Source organism: Bipolaris zeicola (genome assembly GCF_000523435.1).
Source record: "Bipolaris zeicola 26-R-13 unplaced genomic scaffold scaffold_138, whole genome shotgun sequence".
Lineage (NCBI taxonomy): Eukaryota > Fungi > Ascomycota > Dothideomycetes > Pleosporales > Pleosporaceae > Bipolaris > Bipolaris zeicola.
The window spans coordinates 1-17,410 of NW_006912187.1; the positions used below are offsets into that span (position 1 = coordinate 1).

General features: G+C 55.1%; 5 protein-coding genes across 5 annotated transcripts; 2 read left to right on the plus strand and 3 right to left on the minus strand.

The window, feature by feature from the left end:
• Nucleotides 1-204: 204 nt before the first annotated feature.
• Nucleotides 205-3,211, minus strand: COCCADRAFT_102140 (uncharacterized protein; the record flags this gene model as incomplete). The annotated part of the gene is made up of 2 exons (XM_007716389.1): nucleotides 205-537; nucleotides 587-3,211. Coding segments are annotated over 2 exons (2,958 nt in total), but the record flags the coding sequence as incomplete, so codon positions are not given.
• Nucleotides 3,212-4,320: 1,109 nt separating this feature from the next.
• Nucleotides 4,321-6,329, minus strand: COCCADRAFT_28097 (uncharacterized protein; the record flags this gene model as incomplete). Its single annotated transcript, XM_007716387.1, has 3 exons — nucleotides 4,321-4,470; nucleotides 4,536-6,253; nucleotides 6,320-6,329. 3 exons carry the CDS (start codon nucleotides 6,327-6,329, stop codon nucleotides 4,321-4,323), a joined length of 1,878 nt encoding a protein of 625 aa, XP_007714577.1.
• Nucleotides 6,330-7,064: 735 nt separating this feature from the next.
• Nucleotides 7,065-9,463, plus strand: COCCADRAFT_38739 (uncharacterized protein; the record flags this gene model as incomplete). The annotated part of the gene is made up of 6 exons (XM_007716390.1): nucleotides 7,065-7,069; nucleotides 7,169-7,296; nucleotides 7,361-8,742; nucleotides 8,803-8,988; nucleotides 9,045-9,120; nucleotides 9,375-9,463. 6 exons carry the CDS (start codon nucleotides 7,065-7,067, stop codon nucleotides 9,461-9,463), a joined length of 1,866 nt encoding a protein of 621 aa, XP_007714580.1.
• A 2,118-nt stretch (nucleotides 9,464-11,581) lies between these two features.
• Nucleotides 11,582-13,421, plus strand: COCCADRAFT_6941 (uncharacterized protein; the record flags this gene model as incomplete). Its single annotated transcript, XM_007716382.1, has 3 exons — nucleotides 11,582-11,640; nucleotides 11,695-11,838; nucleotides 11,906-13,421. The coding sequence occupies 3 exons, from the start codon at nucleotides 11,582-11,584 to the stop codon at nucleotides 13,419-13,421; spliced, it is 1,719 nt and encodes a 572-aa protein (XP_007714572.1).
• A 1,236-nt stretch (nucleotides 13,422-14,657) lies between these two features.
• Nucleotides 14,658-17,383, minus strand: COCCADRAFT_38741 (glycoside hydrolase family 18 protein; the record flags this gene model as incomplete). The annotated part of the gene is made up of 6 exons (XM_007716391.1): nucleotides 14,658-15,455; nucleotides 15,516-15,851; nucleotides 16,322-16,511; nucleotides 16,561-16,724; nucleotides 16,775-17,289; nucleotides 17,347-17,383. The coding sequence occupies 6 exons, from the start codon at nucleotides 17,381-17,383 to the stop codon at nucleotides 14,658-14,660; spliced, it is 2,040 nt and encodes a 679-aa protein (XP_007714581.1).
• Nucleotides 17,384-17,410: the final 27 nt, after the last annotated feature.

Consider the following 17,410-nt stretch of genomic DNA (forward strand, 5'->3'; position numbering starts at 1 on the left):
CCCCCCCCCCCATCCGTCCATCCATCCATCCACCCTTTCCATTCACAACTAGAAAGAATTACACAATAAAGCAAAAGACGCACCAGAATACTTTACACAGAAGTTTGAAATAAATGTTAGAAAACGAAAACCAGATGTAATTCCAGGGGAGACTAAATGACCATTATCGTCGACCCTGTATCCTGACTACTCCCGAGTGAGTGGCTACCACATGTCATCATCAGCCGTCTTCGCTCCCTGGCCAGACTCGGCATAATGAGTGTAGCTACCGTTGCTTGGCTGGCCCAAGTAGTTATGGGCATTGGCGACACTGTATCCGCTACCACCACCGCCGCCACCGCTACCGCCATTTGCGCTGTAGTTGGAATGATGCGAGTCGCGTGGGTTCTGGTTATATGCGGCACCTTGAGAGGCACTCTTCTGATGGTTCCCATTTTGCTGGGGTTGCTGCGAGAAGCCATTTTCTTGTTGCTGATATACGCTAGGCCACTCCTGAGTCTTTTCTTGCTGCTCGTACTGTTGTTGCTGTTGCTGTTGCTAAGCTTCTGTCAGCTAGACTCTGTGAATACAAAGAAGATATTCATACCTGCTGGTACCGCTGGTATTGAGCAAACTCCTCTGGCTGTGCTTGCTGTTGCTGCTGCTGAGGCGCTTGTTGTGGTTGCTGAGCGACTTGTTGCTGCTGCATCTGCAGCTGTTGCTGTTGTTGCTGCATTTGTTGCTCCTTCTTTTGCTGCGCCGCTTGCTGGGCCTGCTGGGCTTGTTGAGCCTGCTTTGCCTGCTTCGAGTTGCCAATGGAGATTTGCGGATGCATTTGCTGCACCTTTGCAAGATACGAGTACATAAAGTTACTGAGCAGAACTTGCGAGTAGAGTTCGCGACGGGGATTTGCGAGTTTGATATGAGCCATGCGGTAGATGGCACGTTCCTCGAGAATCGAAAACCGAGTCCAGTTGTAGTCAATGTCGGGCTTCAGGATGCGTACCGGGGGGTCTGGTGACAATCCGCGAGAGGCATTCTTCTTATGAGACGACTCCTTCTCGCCCTTCTTCTTTCCACCTCCGAAGATGCTTGACAACAAACCATGTTCCTTCTCTTTCTTGCCATCGCCGGCAGTCTTCTTGGCACTCTCCTTTTTGCGCTCCTCTTCCAGTTTGACATTTTCACGGTCCAGTACCACGCTTTCGCGTCCACGGCCGCCGCCCTGTATCGATGTCTGCAGCAGATCGAGTCTGGTGTCATCATGTCCTTTTTCTTGGGGCTTACTAAGCTTGTTCTTGGTCTTTTTAGCAGCATCCTTGTCCTTGTCCTTTTCGCTCTTGTCCTTTTCCTTTTCCTTGTCGCCACCAAACCATCCCCAACTTGTTTTCCTGGGGCCTTCGGAGCCATCCTTCTTGTCCTTGGACTTCTTTTCCAACTTCCTCTCATCGGGAGCGTTGGGAATGATTGACAAGGAATCGACCCGATTGCTGGTGCCAGGCATTGGAGATCCATGGCCTACCAGATCGTCCATTGACTGGGAGGGTTTAATAGGAGAGGCCTGTGCAGCCTGAGCATGGCGATTCTGTCGAGCTGCAGGAGGCTGGCGTTGTTGGTTCGAAGGCGGCTGCTGGGGCTGTGGATAGCTGCGAGGACCAGCTGGTTGCTGTTGAGACGGAGGCGGAAGTTGACGTGAAGAGGACCGTTCGGGCAGTTGCAGCGGTCTTTGATCTTGCTGGGGGGATGTCTCGATAATCTGAGGTACCTGTTGTTGGGGAGGAACATATCCTGGCAGAGGTGCTGTTGTCCGGCCGTTGGAAGCAATTCTCGAATGGAAGCGTCTTGGCTGAGGAGACGATTTCTGCTCAGGAGAAGCTGAACCGGGAGCTTCTTCTGCTGAGCTTGGTCTTTCAATGTTGGAAGTCGTGCGATTCGGCGGAGGAGGCCTTGAGAAGTTGTTGGACGACTCTTCAAACGCTGAGTTAACAGGTTCAGAATGGGTACGGGAGAGAGGTAGGGGAGGGACTTCGGGTATGCTGTCTGTAGACTGTACAGGCGAGGTAGAGGGAGAGTCTTCGGTATCCGTCTCTGCCTGTCGGCCGCTGACCAGTCGCCGCGAAAGGGCCGGGCCTCCCTTTCGTATACTGCCTCGTCTATAGGTGGTGCGTGTGGATCGCTTCAGCGTTCCCATGCCACCCATTTTGCTACCCGGGACAATGGGCAAATCTCCGTCATCGCCCAGCTCACCTTCGCCACCAAAGGTCTTGTGGTCAATGCTCATGCGCCTTATGAGTGACACGGGATCTTCTTGGATGTTCTCCAGCTCCTGGAGGTTGTCCAGACCTCCGTTGGGTTTGCTGGCGCCAGAGCGTTTCCTCTCGAGCCTCTCGGCCCCATCCTTGTAGCCTGAACCAGTGTCAATCTGTCTGGAGAGCATCGACTTCTTCCGCCGCAGCCCAGCTCCCGAACCCTGACGTCCGAGAGCAGCGTCTGGATTTAGTGAGTCCGAATCTCCCGAGCGGCGCCTGGTCTTGTCAATCTTGTCTTCAATAAACGTTTTGAACTCCATGGGAGCGAGTTCGGGGTGCAATCGGGCGGGGACCCAAAACAGCTTCGACTCGTCTTCTTCCGATACGGCGGGGGGCGACGGGGGCGAGTTGGCAGATTGAAATGACGGCAGATCCGGATCAGCACTGTTGACGCCCATGGACATCCTCCGGATAGCCTGCAGGTTACTCAGTTCCTGCGCGAGACCGGCAGGGCTCGACTCGTAGTCGAGATCATTGAGGGGAAACTGGTGCGAGGCAGTGCCCGAGTTTGAACGAGACAGCGGGGGAGACATGTGGTCGCCGTTGGACGAGTCCCTACCCAGCGCAACCTTGTTTTGGGGCGCGTCGGAACCATTGTATGAGCTGGCTGGGGAGGCGGGGTGGTCGGAGGACAATTGGGGCCGCAGCGGGGACCTGGCCGGAGGAGCGTTGGGGAAGGGGTCAAAGGCCTCAAAGGCACCAAAAGACTGGATGGAATCGCCGTTGGGGCTGGGGATGAAGCTTAGAGGCCTCAGGCTGCGTCTGTTAGACTCGGTGTCGCTGTCTCCGCCGTAGAGGTCGCCGATGGCCTCGGTGACGTGATGGTTGTCATCGCTGATAGAAATCTGGGGCGCGTGGCCTCGGCGGGGCGGGTTCCGCATTTGGTACAGGCGGTCCAGCTCTTGTGCTCGATCGGTTGCCTGTGGTAGAGCGAAACGTGGTCAGCTTGGGCGTTTGGATGGGCTGTGCGGACTTTTGCCGGGAGTGCAGTACTAGCAGCACAAGCAGCAGCAGCAGCAGCAATGCCGCATTCTCCTCTTGTGCTTCGTGGTGGTGGCCCCCCTTGGTCGTGTGCAGTGCTGCATCCACGGCTGTGTCTAGCCTGGGCAGGAGAGGCAATATGCGCGGTGGTCGGGCGGGCGGGCGGGCAGGGGAGGGAGGAGAGACTCACCATATCGCGAGGGTTGCGGAGGACAAGGATGAGGGAGGGTTTGGGGCTGGGTCAAATGCCGCGGCCTGGGGTGATTAGGGCAGCGCCGTAGCGGCGAGGACATCCACGGATAACGAGCGACAGACAGAGGGATGAGCAAAGGCGTCGGGCGTCTGGTAAGGCACAGCGAGAGCGACCATGGCCAGCAGGCAAGACAATGCGGTGCGGTCGTGGTCCCAGGTGCACACAGTTGTCAGGCAGGCCCAGGCTAGCGCCGCTTTGCGTTAGGAGCGTCTACCGCAGCGGAGAAGACCCGATGAAGCCCTGCCATGACTCGCCATGCCTCAAGGGGGACTCTCTCTACTCATTGGTTTTTCTGCTCCACTTGCTCTGCCCAAACAGCCGCCGTCCTGGCGTGCATGTCCAGCATTGCCTGTCACCCTGCATGGCGGCGCCTCCTTGGGCGTGTCGCTCGTGGGAAGCCAATCCCGTGTGCTGTGCACTCCCCCCGTTGGCCACGCCAGCCGCGTACAATACGGTACGCTACGCTACGCCTACGCCTACATGATCGCCCTCGCCAGCCTGCCCATGCACACGCTACACTGCACCATCACCATCACCATTACAACACGCCAGCCACCAGTCTGCCTGGTTCGTTGGTCGTCTAGCCATCTCCCTTTCTCTGACAACTTGGAACATCGTCTTTGATTCCTGGTTCACCAACAGGCTAACAAACCAGCCTCCCAGCCACATTCAAGTGCGCCTCGCTAAGTACATGTCTCCAAGTACACTGTACATACGTATATCTAGGCACGCCCCAGCACATGCCAGCATGTATACACAATACCTACTTCCAACATACATACGTACATGCATCCATTGTCAAGAATTGCTATGTCGCTTCCAGACAAAAATGGCAGACGCAACCGCGCAGGTAACAGCCCCTAGTGCCAAAGAAAGATTCAAGTAGTCGTACTCGTCTTCCTCCTGTTTGGGAAATGCAGTCGACGGGTGTGTCGCACTCTCAGCTAGCTGCCAAAAAATAATAATTGTCAGCTTCTCAGCCTCGTGTTACATAACCGGAAAAAGGGGCTTACGTGAACAAACAGCTCAGAGATACTATTCCACTTGGCGCTGACATGTAGCGGCGGTGACATTCTCAGCCCACTCGTGTACTCGTCCGGCTGTTGCTCGCACCGCTGCATCGTCTTGTCTTGGTCAGCCTTGAGTGCCGTATACACTGCTGGAAGCTGGTCCAAGTGAGGATACTTTTTTCGCAGCTCGACAATGTGCGCAAAGCTCGTCGGGTCGCTTGAATCGTACGTGTAACACAACAAGTCGCACGCATCCAGCTTGGCCTGATTCTCCAAAATGGCCGGTTCCAGCTCCCCCAGCTCTTCCAGGATGAGGTAACATTGCTTGCCGCCTTTGAGCTCCACGCTGTTGACGGCCGACCGGGGCTTGATCGTGGGGTGGTATGTCTGGCTGAATGGCCGTTGGAGGAAAGCAGAGAGGAGTGAGCTCTTTCCGCTTCCACTTGATCCCAGCACATAGCATAAAAACACGTTGCGCTCGACTCGCCCAGGCTTCTTTCGCCGCTTCCTAGCTTTGGTCACTTTGAGTGCGCTAGTGGTGCCTCCACGCTCGCCACTTTCAAAACCTAGATATGCGAGGTATGCCAACGTCGTCTTGGGCTCCTCGAATGTGGTCATGCTCCATTGGGCTAGCCATCCTTGTAATGTAATGTAACCTGCCTCGTTCCGCACAGTGCACGACGGGAACGCAGAGTCAACCCACGAGGTCGGCATGCCCGGTGTGGGCGCAAACAGATTTGCAAGCTCGCGGTCATTAAGCCCGCCATCATTGTCCATGTCGAACTTGAGAAACAGATCAACAAAGAAGCGGTATCCGGAAGGACTCAGTTCGGCCGAGGAAAACTGGGGGACCTCGAACTTGGGATGGAGGAAATCATCTTGCAAACTCAGACTGTCAGTGTAGTGAAACTTTCTCAGGATAATCCATATTGTCTCGTGGCGCCCCTTTTCAGCAAAGATCTTGTTCAACAGCAGAAATCCCTTCTCGTCCATGCCGTACTCGCCCGTTGCACCAGGCGCAAATCGTTCCATGGATTTTTTGATGTTTGCCAGGTCGTCATCGCCCAACGGTTTCTCAAAGCACTTGATCTGGAAATCGTGGATCTCCTGGTCGTTCCAGTAGCCATCCTTGTCAGTGTCGCACAAGTGGAAAACACGTTGCAGCGCAGACACGGCCGCGGGCTTGAGCATGTTCTCCTTGGAGTCGTACAGAGGCGCTATCGGGTGTGTGACGGCCTTTTGGCAGAGGAAGAAGACCTCGTTGATGTTGTGGTGCTCTTTGGCGCTGACCCGTATGCACGAGTCAATCTCCTTGAACTCGTTCATGACCGGCAGCATCTCCTCCGAGACGACCTGCGACGTTGTGCCGTTGGAGGCCAGGTCCGACTTGTTGGCGCATAGCACTACAGGTACGTTGACACCCAGTGAGCGGAAGTAGGGCATCCAGAAGAGGGCGACCCTCTCATAGCTGTAGTGGTCCGAGTATACCAGGAGGATGACATTGGACTTGCGGAGTTCCATGCGGAGAGCATGGCGTTCGTGGGGGAGGGCCGAGGTGTCGACAATGGTGGTGGTGACATTGTCGGGCGTGCCGAGCGTAGGAGGCAATGTCACCTGTGGCAGTACCGGCTGGATCTTTGCTGTGACAAAGACATCCTTGATGAGAGACGTGATGATGGAGCTCTTGCCGACGCCATCGTCACCGCACAGACATATTCGTACTAGGGGAGGGGGGATTGTGTGTCAGCCAAGTAAAGTAGAGGCTCGGGAGGGTACACTCCACATACCGTTAGCCATTCCCCGGCTGCATACCTATCGCATTTCAGGCGGGCAGCAGATATGTAGATGGCGCAGAGGGTAAGGGCGGAGCAAGGGGCGGAGGGAGAGGGGTCCGGGCGCACTGCCGCTCAAGGGCTCTCAGGGGAGTGTCGAGAAGGGTGGAGGAGCATGGCCAAAGCAATAATGGTGGTGGGCGTACACGGTGGAGGGCGTGCGTGTCCGCTGTCAAACGGGCTTGGCACACGTGGGAGACGATCGCAGGTGCGCCCCCCCGCCAGCGCGCCCCGCAAGAATGGTCGCTGGGAGAGGTGCAACATGGATGAGTGGCGGGTTGTAGCGCGCCCCTGCACTCGCCCGCCATGCCATGCCATTTGCATCTCCACCAACACCCAGAGAGGATCATGGATGGTGCGCTCCTCGAGAGCCATGGCATGGTTCCAGCGCAACACGGCACGGAGCCGAGAGGCGAGTGTCTCCGCTTTCCACTTCCCCAGATCCCACCGGTTGCATGGTCCGCGCTCTCGTCTTGTCGTCGTCGTCGCCGCCGCTGCTGCTGCTACTGCTGCTGCTGCTCCCGTTGCTCCTCTGTGTGCGCGTGCTCCCGCTCCCGTCGACGCATCTCGCTCGCTCGCCCTCTCTCTCGGCCTTACGTCCTGTTCCTTGTCGACAGTGAACCAGGGGGACCATTCTGCTGCCGAACGCTGAGCCGATCGCCCGAGACAGATTGCACTGTCGCCGCCCTGAGTTGCAGCCATGTTGTGAGTGCCCATAGCCTTTGTGCTGACCGCCTGCCAACCGCCAATCGCGTCCCTATCATGTTCCGCATGCACCGCGTGCCCTTGACTGATGTTTTACAGCGTGCTACCCCCTCCACCGCGCTACCCTGTCGGAGGCTATCCAGGCGCACAACCGGGTCAGCTTATCGAGACAAACAACACCATCACCCATCCTTCGGGCCCCGACTATCAGCTCGTGGTTGGAGAAGGTATTTGGCCTGCCTGACGCCCCCCGATGCATGACGCCTGCCGCTGACACTGATGCCATGATAGGAACCTATGTGCTTCGCGACGACCTCCACCTAGCCACTCCCCCGCCCCATCCCTCGGAAGCTCCCGTCCATAATCCCAATCCCCTTGCGACGACCGTCTCTCCCCCCACGGCCGGTACCAAGCTTTCCCTCGTTGCTCTCGCGCCCCGCCAACCCTCGCAATCCCAGCTGTATCGATTCGGCACCCGCACCTCGACGCGATCCCAGGTCCCACAGAGCATCCAGGAGTCGCCGCACGAGTCGAATAGCCAGGCGAGTGATGTGGACTCTCATGGCGCAAACGGACTTGCAGCAGCACCCTGGGACGGCCTAAAGACACCCGTGTTTGGTGAGGGAAATCAGGCACTAGCTGCAGTCAACGGCAAAGATTCCAAGGACCCGTCCAAGAGACGAAAACCTAAGAGCAACATCGTCAAGAGCAATTCATCGTTTGTGTCCAGAGTCATTCCACACGAGGCGCTGACAAAGCGGCTGCAAGAACACAATCCAAATGGCCTGTACGCCTTTGCAAACATCAACCGCGCGTTTCAATGGTTAGACCTGACGTCACCCACAAAAGAGGAGCATTTGACAAAGATACTCTTCACCAAGGCGCATGCGCTATGTCACGATATCAACCAGATCACAAAGGGGCCAAACCACCTGGACATCATCATGGGCTTCTCCACAGGCGACATTATCTGGTACGAGCCCATGTCGCAAAAATATGCGCGCATCAATAAGAACGGTGTCATCAATGCGACGGGTGTGTCGGACATACGGTGGATGCCAAACAGCGAAAACCTGTTTCTGGCCGCGCACATGGACGGCAGCCTGATTGTCTACGATAAGGAGAAAGAGGATGCCGTGTTTGTGCCAGAAGAAGTCGCGTCGTCACCACCTTCGGACGACGGCTTGAGCGAGGGGGAGAAGAGGCTGAAATCGCTCTTGACCATCAAAAAGTCTGTCAACTCCAAGAACCAGAAGACGAACCCCGTCTCGTACTGGCAAGTGTCGCGGTCAAAGGTCAACGCGTTTGAGTTTTCGCCCGATCGCCGGCACCTGGCGGTAGTGTCCGAGGATGGGTCATTCCGAATCATGGACTTTCTCCGAGAGAAGCTGTTGCACCACTACATGAGTTACTACGGTGGCATGATGTGTGTATGTTGGTCGCCAGACGGGCGGTATGTAGTGACGGGAGGTCAAGATGACCTGGTGTCGATATGGTCGTTGGAGGATAGCATGCTAGTGGCACGTTGCCAAGGACACAACTCGTGGGTGACTGCTGTGCAATTCGACCCGTGGCGTTGCGACGAGCGCAATTATCGGATTGGAAGTGTGGGAGAAGACTGTCGCTTATTGCTGTGGGACTTTAGTGTGGGCATGCTGCACAGGCCGCGAGCAGTGAGTCAACAAGAGGGATCTTGAAGCTGACTGATATGGAGATGCTGACAGATGATTTAGGCTTCGGTGCGACAACGCGGCAGCATCACGTCGTCCAACCTGAAGATGCAGCGCTCACAGACGGGTAGTTCGATTAACCGGCTGCGGTCAAACTCTAACCTGACGTCGGGCAGCCTGTCGGAGGAAGAGGAAGTTGTGCATCCAGTGGAGCCACGGGCGCGCACGGCCATGTTACCTCCGGTGCTGGTGAGTCGACTTGAAACCTCAACATTGGGCAGAAATCTAATCGCCGTGAGGGACAGGCTAAAACGGTCCACGAGCACCCACTGTGTTGGTTAGGGTTTGAAGAGGACTGCATCCTCACCTCATGCAAGAATGGTGAGTTTGTTGGAACAAGGAGAAATTATCGTGTCACCTCATGTCCACTCATGACACGCACGTTGCACGCCACCCATGGGTGAGATCTGCGATAAGGGTCGTGCTAGTGGGCGGCATATTGTCGTGCGCAGGAACACCCGTGTGTCGGAGGCTCCTAGCGCTTTGCAGAGACTCGCTTAGGGATTTGTTGAGTTTGTGAAGGGTCAAAGGTTAGATAAGACAAAGTGGATCGAATGCTGACTTGTTGACCATAGGCCACATCAGAACATGGGACCGGCCAAAGGAAGGGACTGGCAATGACGACAGCAGCATGTCAGCGATTGCGAGCGCAAATGGTTCGTAGGGCAGGGGTGGTTGGAATCAGCACGAGTTGGAGTAAGTAAGTTTGATAAGGGAGCAGGACAAGGCTTGTCTTTGTCTTGGATGGATAGATGGATGGATGGATGAATGTCAGCTGCTGTGTGCTGGCTGTGGTGATAGTGGTGGTGGCGGTGGTGGTCGGATGTTTGGCCGTGGTGCTCCGATATAACCCGATGTGTGGCTCACATGCGAGATAGAGGAGAGGGGGCGTGTTCAGCCCTATGGGAGGGAAGGAGGTATTTTTCTTGTTCTAGAACGCGTGGTGTAGCAGGAGCAAGGGTCGACACGACATGTGTAGTATGCTGAGGCGGGAGCAAAATCAAGTTTTGTTATCTCCACCCGAATGCAGGCAGGTGCGTAAATCATGACAATTTGCTATCCGGCCGGGAAACTCTCCTGAGACGTGATTGCGAGATGCGAGGCAGGGCTTGGTAGTGGATAGTGACGGGCGTTGCGGGAATTAGGGTGCCTGTGTGTAGTCGCGTCTCTCATCAGCTGCGGGTCCGTGGATGAGGCTCTGCGATATCCACCGTTGCGGCAATGCACGTCTAGCCGCAGATTTTCATGGCCGTGCTCGCCCGGCCCGAGAAATACCCTCGCGTCCAGCGCTCGACTGGCTGTGAAGAGAGGGGCTGGGTTGGAGTCGAGCAGAGCAGAGCAGAATAAGCGGGCTCGTGTTGGGGTATGGCATTGTTGCATTTTGGGGCAAATTGGATGAGTGGAAGAATGGATTGGGATGCTTTGATAACAAAGCAGGCATCTACGAGAGAGAGAAACAACAAAGGCAGTGACGCCATAGTATGGGTGATGTCGATTGTCAATGTCGTCACGTGCTTGGCGCAGACAAGGTGCACTCAGCCTCCAGTGCCATGCAGATAGCGTAAAGAGACAACAGAGTGCGTGGGATGGCAGGCGGTTGGGCGTCAGCCCACCAGCGCGAAAGATGGCTCAGTCGCTCTCTAACTGATACCGGCGAGGTGCATCGCCCAGGTGGCCATGGGGGTTGGATTTTTCGCTGCGGCCTGTCCGATTGCGGTAGCGGCAAAGGCATGCAAGCTGTGGCGTAATGCTTGGCTGATGGTGGATGTGGCATGCATGGCCTGGTTTCCACGCTCCCAAACAGTGGAGTGGATGCACATGCATCCGCTTGCATATACTTTTCTACATGCTGTACCTACTACATTCACATGTACATACTACCTACTCACACATGCAATAATATGTACACAGCTCACCACCGGGGCCCACCCAGACCAATACGCCTGGCCAACGACGCGCGTAATCGTGCGTGCTGCTCGTAACTATGTGCCGGCCGGTCAGTCAGGGCAGTGCTGCTGCTGCTGCTTCTGCTGCTGCTATCGCGCCGTTGGCGACACGCTATCGGAACACCTTCTTCGATGCCACCCCCTGCGCCTGGTACACCCTAATCGCGGCCTGAAAAATATTCCCAGACGGCCCCTTGATCCTCAGAAAACGCGCTAATCAGAGCACCGATGCGAGCGCCCGCTGTCCCCACCCAAGTGCCCATGAGCTCATCAGGGTGCACCTGCGAGTAGAGTAGTCGTAGCGGCCGTGGCCCATCCCACGCCGCTGTTCTTTGTAGAGTAGTATATCTGAAGCCCGAGCAGCACGCGGCAGCGCCACCACCACCGCCAGCTGCACACCTCTTTCTCCTTTCTCTCTACTTATAGACGCTACATATACACGTTACATTCCCTGCCCTCTCTCTCTCTCTCTCGCTCTCGCTACTTCCTCTTCACACCACCCCCCCTCCCCTCCCTTCCCCTCCGCGAATGGACCACTGATACATCACCCTCGGCCATCACCTGTCTGTCTGAGTCGATCCCACGCCATCGCTCTCAGCCCCGCCAGCAGCACACTCACACCACAATTGCTGCCCTCCCATTCGCAACCATCATCCGTCATCTCCGTCTCACTCGCGATTGGCATCCGCTCTCTCCGAGCCCGTATTCTGACTCTTGTGTCAGCTTGCGACTGCAACCGGCGGATATATTTCAGCTGCCGATTCCCCACGTCGCACCCGGCTATCTGATGCTTGTCTTGACCTCGGCGTCATCTTTAGCCAACCCTTTGTTACATCATGCCTCGCCCAAGCGTTGGAGTGTTTGGCAGAAATGCCACTCCTTGCCTTGAGATCAAGTACGCCTGCACTACTGCAACTCTCGCAATGCGAGTCATCTAATTGTTCCGCAGGCCAGATTCGCCTTTTGTCGTCTTCTACGGCGAGTCATCCGAATCGCATGAGACGGAGCTCAAGGGCAAGCTCATCCTGAACAACCCAGAGTCCATGTCGGTGCGTAGCTTGCGCATAACACTTACAGGCACTCGCAAAGTTTCGTACGGTAGCACCCCTTCTGGCTCAGCCTCACCATCTAGTTGCATGCTAACGTCTTCGCGCTTGCAGATGGCACTTGACCAATACCGTCACTCCGCAGCCCATAACGCAAAAAACAAACTTCCTCGTTGAAGAGCTTCACCTGTTCCCCATTGACACCGGCCACAAGACCAAAGCACACAAGATCAATGCTGGATACCATGAGTGGGACTTTAAATTCAAGATGCCTCAGAACCTCGACCAGAGTGTCGAGGGCCTGCCCTCCAACTGGATTGTGTACAACCTCAAGGCAACCGTAGACCGGGGTTACATGAGCAAGCAGCTCAGTGCTTCGACGCACATTCGCGTAATCCGGACGCTCGGCCGCGACATGCTCGAGTCCATGCCCATGGAGCAGATCAACGAAGACATTTGGGCAAACAAGCTTGCCTACAAGATCACCGTCCCCCAGAAGAACTACATTGTCGGAACGCAAATAACCGCAGACTTTGTTCTGATTCCTCTTCGGAAAGGTGTCGAGATTTCAACGATTAAGATGGAGTTGATTGAATCGCGCCAACTCTTTGCAGAGTACGCTGGCCGACGCATCAGTCATCAGCAGGAAATGCAAGTTGCTCTGATGGAAGGCAACATGCCTGAAAACTCCGCACGCACAGTTCCCGACGGAACCGAGGATGTCGATGCGCTTTTCGACGAGTCGCATCGCTTCTCCATGACGCTCGACCTACCAAAGTCCTTGAAAAACTGTCGGCAATCAGTCGACACGGAGAACATTCGTTTGAGCCACAAGCTGCGCTTATACATAAACCTCAAGAACCCAGAAGGCCATACCAGTCAGCTGCTTGTCAAGAATCACGTCCACCTCTTCATTTCGCCAAATCTGCCTCCAAACGAAGACCAAAGCGTCGTGGTTGATCAGAACATATTGTCTCAGCAGGCCATGCAGGATGAGGTCAACCAGAACGCCCCACCTACGTACGGACTGCATCAGTTGGATGAACTCTACAACGACATTGATCCTTCCGGTTTCATGACACCCGGCGGTTACCGCAGCATGATGAACAGTGGTGCTAACACGCCATTTTTCGCTCAAAGCAGGCGTGGCTCAACTGAAGATCTCACGTCGTTGGATGCTGCCATGCACCAGCCAGGCGGTGGTGCATCGGCCGCAGCTTTGCAGCATCGTCTTGCAAACCTCAGCATGAACCACAGCGACCACCCAACACGCTTCCACCCGTCAAGGCAAAATTCGTCAGGTGACAGTACCCCTGCTCAGAGCGGTGAGCCTGCGTACTTTGATCTCCCTGCATCAAATTACGACATGGATGCCCTGGCCAGGACACCCAGCTACAACACGGCTGTACGCACACCCGCAGGTTCGCGGACACCTGGAGGCATGGACATGGATCTTCCCTCATACGAGATTGCGACATCGAGGCCAAGCTCTCCAAACCGGAGCAGGAGCAGCAGAGCTACCACCCCTAGTCCGGCTCGTAGCCTGGATACCCTGAACGAGGAGACATACCGAAATACGCAGATGAACAGTAGGAGACAGAGCCCAAGGACCAGTGATGATGGAAGGTAAAACACCCATCTTACTCTCTTCCTCTCTCCCCCGTTCTATTATCGGCATACGACGGTCTTTGAGGAGCCTGCGCCTTGCTCTTTCCGCAGAGCGTAGTAGCCACCGAAGGCGTCTTCTTCTTCAGCACCACGGGCACTGTTGCATTCTTCTTGAAGTATGCCTGCCTGGTCGCTTCCAATTATCCCCACTCTCAAAAGCACATTATTTCCTGCTTTTTTGTTTTTTTTCTCCAAATCTCTCCTCATGTTTTACACGAAAGTACAATTGCTTAATGGTTCGATTTTCGAATGAGCAGTATGCACACCGCCGCACTCACGCCGACACTATCGTTTTCCTCGACCTCGTCCGACGACTCGCTACCACCATTACCACATACCCCGCAAACACATTCTGTGGGGCTCGCGGTGCCCCCACCCGTACTGGCTCGTCGAGGCCGCAGCTGCTCGGTCCGCTCAGGCAGCGCTTTTCTGGAAGTCCCCCAGCACCCAAGAATGCGCAATCGGTCGTCGTCGTCTTCGTCGTCTACACCGTCTCTTCGCGAGGCTATCGATGAGCTGGCTGGGTTTAGGAAGGCGCTTAGACATGTGGGGTGAATGATGGACGATGTATTATTCGTATTTCCTTCATCCTGACCTTTTCCATTTGTTTTTTCTTTCCTTTTCAGCACTACACATTTATACCATTTCTTTAGACTTAGATTCATGATTGGACTGCATTAGTATTGCTCTTGTTTAGATATTCATCTTTTTTTTTCCTTTTCCCCCCCTTACAGGTTTGAGGTAGCAAAAGAGGACGGACGGGGGGGTTTCTTTTTAAAACGAACGGATGGTCATGGAAATTGTGTCATGGCTTTTTTTTTCTTTCTTCTTCTGCAGTTGTTCCATTACGAGCGAGTATGTGTATGTAGTCCCGAGGATACCCAATTAATTTCCCTTTTTTTCTCTCTCTCTCTCTCCCCAAAATCAAATCCAGAGAAATACCGCATATTTCGAACTTGTCCAGTTACCTTGATATATCATGCCACGTGTGTACAAGATCATCACAACAACAACAACAAAAGAAAAAGAACTTGCAGGTTCCACGTTATCAAAAAAATGCAAATGATAAAATTTTCATCACTCCATCTTACTGTGGATAATTCTCAAACAAGAATCCCGCCGCCAACTCTACATTGCCATCGGTAGCATTCAGCGCCGCAACCGCCTCATGCCGCTAAAACCCCAGGACGACCAACTTCTACACCTCTTCATCAGGCCAGGGGGCACTAGCCTGTGGCAACCGCGTAACCATGCTCCGAATCTGATCAGCGGTGACATTCTGCAAGGGGCGATTCGAGTGTACTTGTTGCTCCTCTGGTTCCTCTGCCCTGAGCACTTTACCCAGGGCGGCGACCCAGCCGACCTGCACAGTCTCACTACTGCCGAGTTCAGCCACATGCACGATATCCTGTTCTGAATCGCCTGCGTTGAAGTACTCCCAGCCCATGACGCCGCCGAAACCCTTGCCGACATTACGGTATTTATCGCGGAGCACAGCGCAGTTTTGCCGGAGTGTTGCGAGCGAAACGTGGCCGGCGCCGTTGCCGGGGTTCGTTACTACGCCCATGACTACGCGTTCGGGCTTCCAGCCTGCGGCGACAATGGCGTCGTACCAGAGGATGCTGGCTGCGTCGCCCCAGCCGCAGTAGAATTGCGTGTTGTACCATGCCACTTCTCGCCCGAAGACGCTACATTCGAGCTCCGGGTAGCTGAAGCCGCTGAGGTGCGGGAGCGTGGGGTGGAGCGGGTTCGGACTGGGTCCAGAGGCGAGCATGGGGCGTGGGGGGCGGAGGTGCGCTGGGATTTTGGGGTCGGGCACGAGGGCTGTAGCGACGGGGGCGAGGGTGATGAGGAAGGCGGGACCAAAGTCTGCTCGGAGACGTGAGATGAGGCGTGTGATTGTGGATAAGGCGATTTCTTCTTCGACGTCGAGGTCGAGGCCCGAGAGCTTATAGCGCGAGATGATGGCATGGAGAGGGGTGTAGTAGGCTTCAAACTTTGGCGACATGTTTAGTACTCAAGCAGTCGTCCTTGAGAAAAATAAAGGGAGTCCTACACTCTCGTCGTCGCCGCTTAGCCTCTCATAACTACCCTTTGCTGCTCCGCCCAGCATGCCGAGCACCTTGACCCCGCTTCCTTGCAACCAGTTCACCTCACCCCATAGCTGATCGTACCGCGTATCGTCTGGCCGATGGTCGTTGAGTGTAATGTTTCCCGCGCCCTCGTTGAGATGGATGGCCGCGATAATGACATGGGTGATGCCCGTGTTGTTGGTCACCAACGGTAGTAACGAGTGGTAGTTGCCCTGTGAATCGTGAAACGTCTGGTGGTATACGATAAGCCGAGGGCCAGTTCCCGGGGGGAGCAACTTGGGTGCTGACGAAGCCATGATCTAAGGGACAACGTCGTCGCAACTGTCTAGGGATGGGCCTGGTACGTGGACGCATGCCTACACTCAACGCGTGCCATAGGGCTGAAGTGGGGCAGACACGCTACGTCATAGCGTACTCGCAACACCAAAGGGCAGGGTGTCAATGCATTCTTATTTGTCGATATTCACATGCTATAGGCGATCCAATCATGTAGGGTAAAGTGCTAGTGTAATATTTGATGCATGTGCTCTCGTAACATATCCCGTCCTAAACGCCGCTTGCTGTCCGATGAGGTACAGCCCTAATCCTTGTATCCAGAACATAGCGGGAATCTCATGTAGACACCAACGTCTCGTGTGCTCTGCAACAATTGTGCAAGCCACCAAAATTGCATCACAGTCGTAGCATCCTCCAGGGACCGCTAGTGGTAGCCGTTGCTGTACTCGTGGCGTGTGTCGCCGTTCATTCCGCCAAAGTAGGGGTGGATGACGGTTTGTTTGGCCGAGATGCGGCCAGCGGGGTCATACACAAGGAGCGCATCGAGCAGGTCAAGGCCCACCTCGTCGAGGTTGGTGACAATGTTTGCAATGTCCGTCTTGGCCCACTTGGGGAACGAGGGCTTGAAGTCGGGGAAAGATGTCACACCGGGCCAATCCTGCTCGCTGGGTGTACCGAGAATACTAGTCTTTGTTAGCAATCACATGTGTTGTGCAAGGGATGTGTACATACCGGAAAATCTTGAAGATCTCATCAATCTCAGAGTCACCGGGGAAGAGAGGCTTGCGTGTGCACATCTCGGCGAAGATGCATCCAACAGACCACATGTCTACACCAGTCGAGTACTGGCGGCCACCGAGCAGAATCTCCGGGGAGCGATACCATAGCGTAACAACCTGCTTTGTGTCAGAAAAGGATTCTTCATTGTATATGCCAGCCACCGTACCTCGTGAGTGTATGTTCGTAGCGGCACACCAAAAGCGCGAGCCAGACCAAAATCCGCCAACTTGAGATTGCATTCCTTGTCAATCAACAAATTCTGGGGCTTGAGATCGCGGTGCAGCACTCGATGAGCATGGCAGTATCGGACGCCCTGGCAAAGCTGCATCATAAACTTCTTTACGGTCTTGTCGTCCATGTTGAGCGTCTGGCCGGCGAGACCAGAGCCCTCGGGCAGAGCCTTGCCTCGTCCACCCATGCTGACTGGCAGCGCCTCCATGTATTTCTTCAGATCGAGGTCAAGGAACTCGAAGACGAGGTACAGCTTGTGGCCGTCGGCGTGAACAATATTCAGCAGGCGGACAATGTTGGGGTCGTTCATCTCCTTGAGCAGGGAGATCTCGCGGATGGCAGTCGAGGGCACACCCTCATCTTCGGCTTCGAGACGGATCTTCTTGAGGGCGACAATGCGCTGGTCCTTTGTGGTCAGGTCGCGGGCCTTGTACACGACACCGTAGGTTCCTGGCGAGTGTTAGTAAAAAATATGCAGCCATCTCTGCGGAACAGACGCCTCCATACCCTCTCCGACCTTTTCCAACTTTTGGTAGTTCTCCATGGTGGCGGACTGCCGATTGCGGATGTT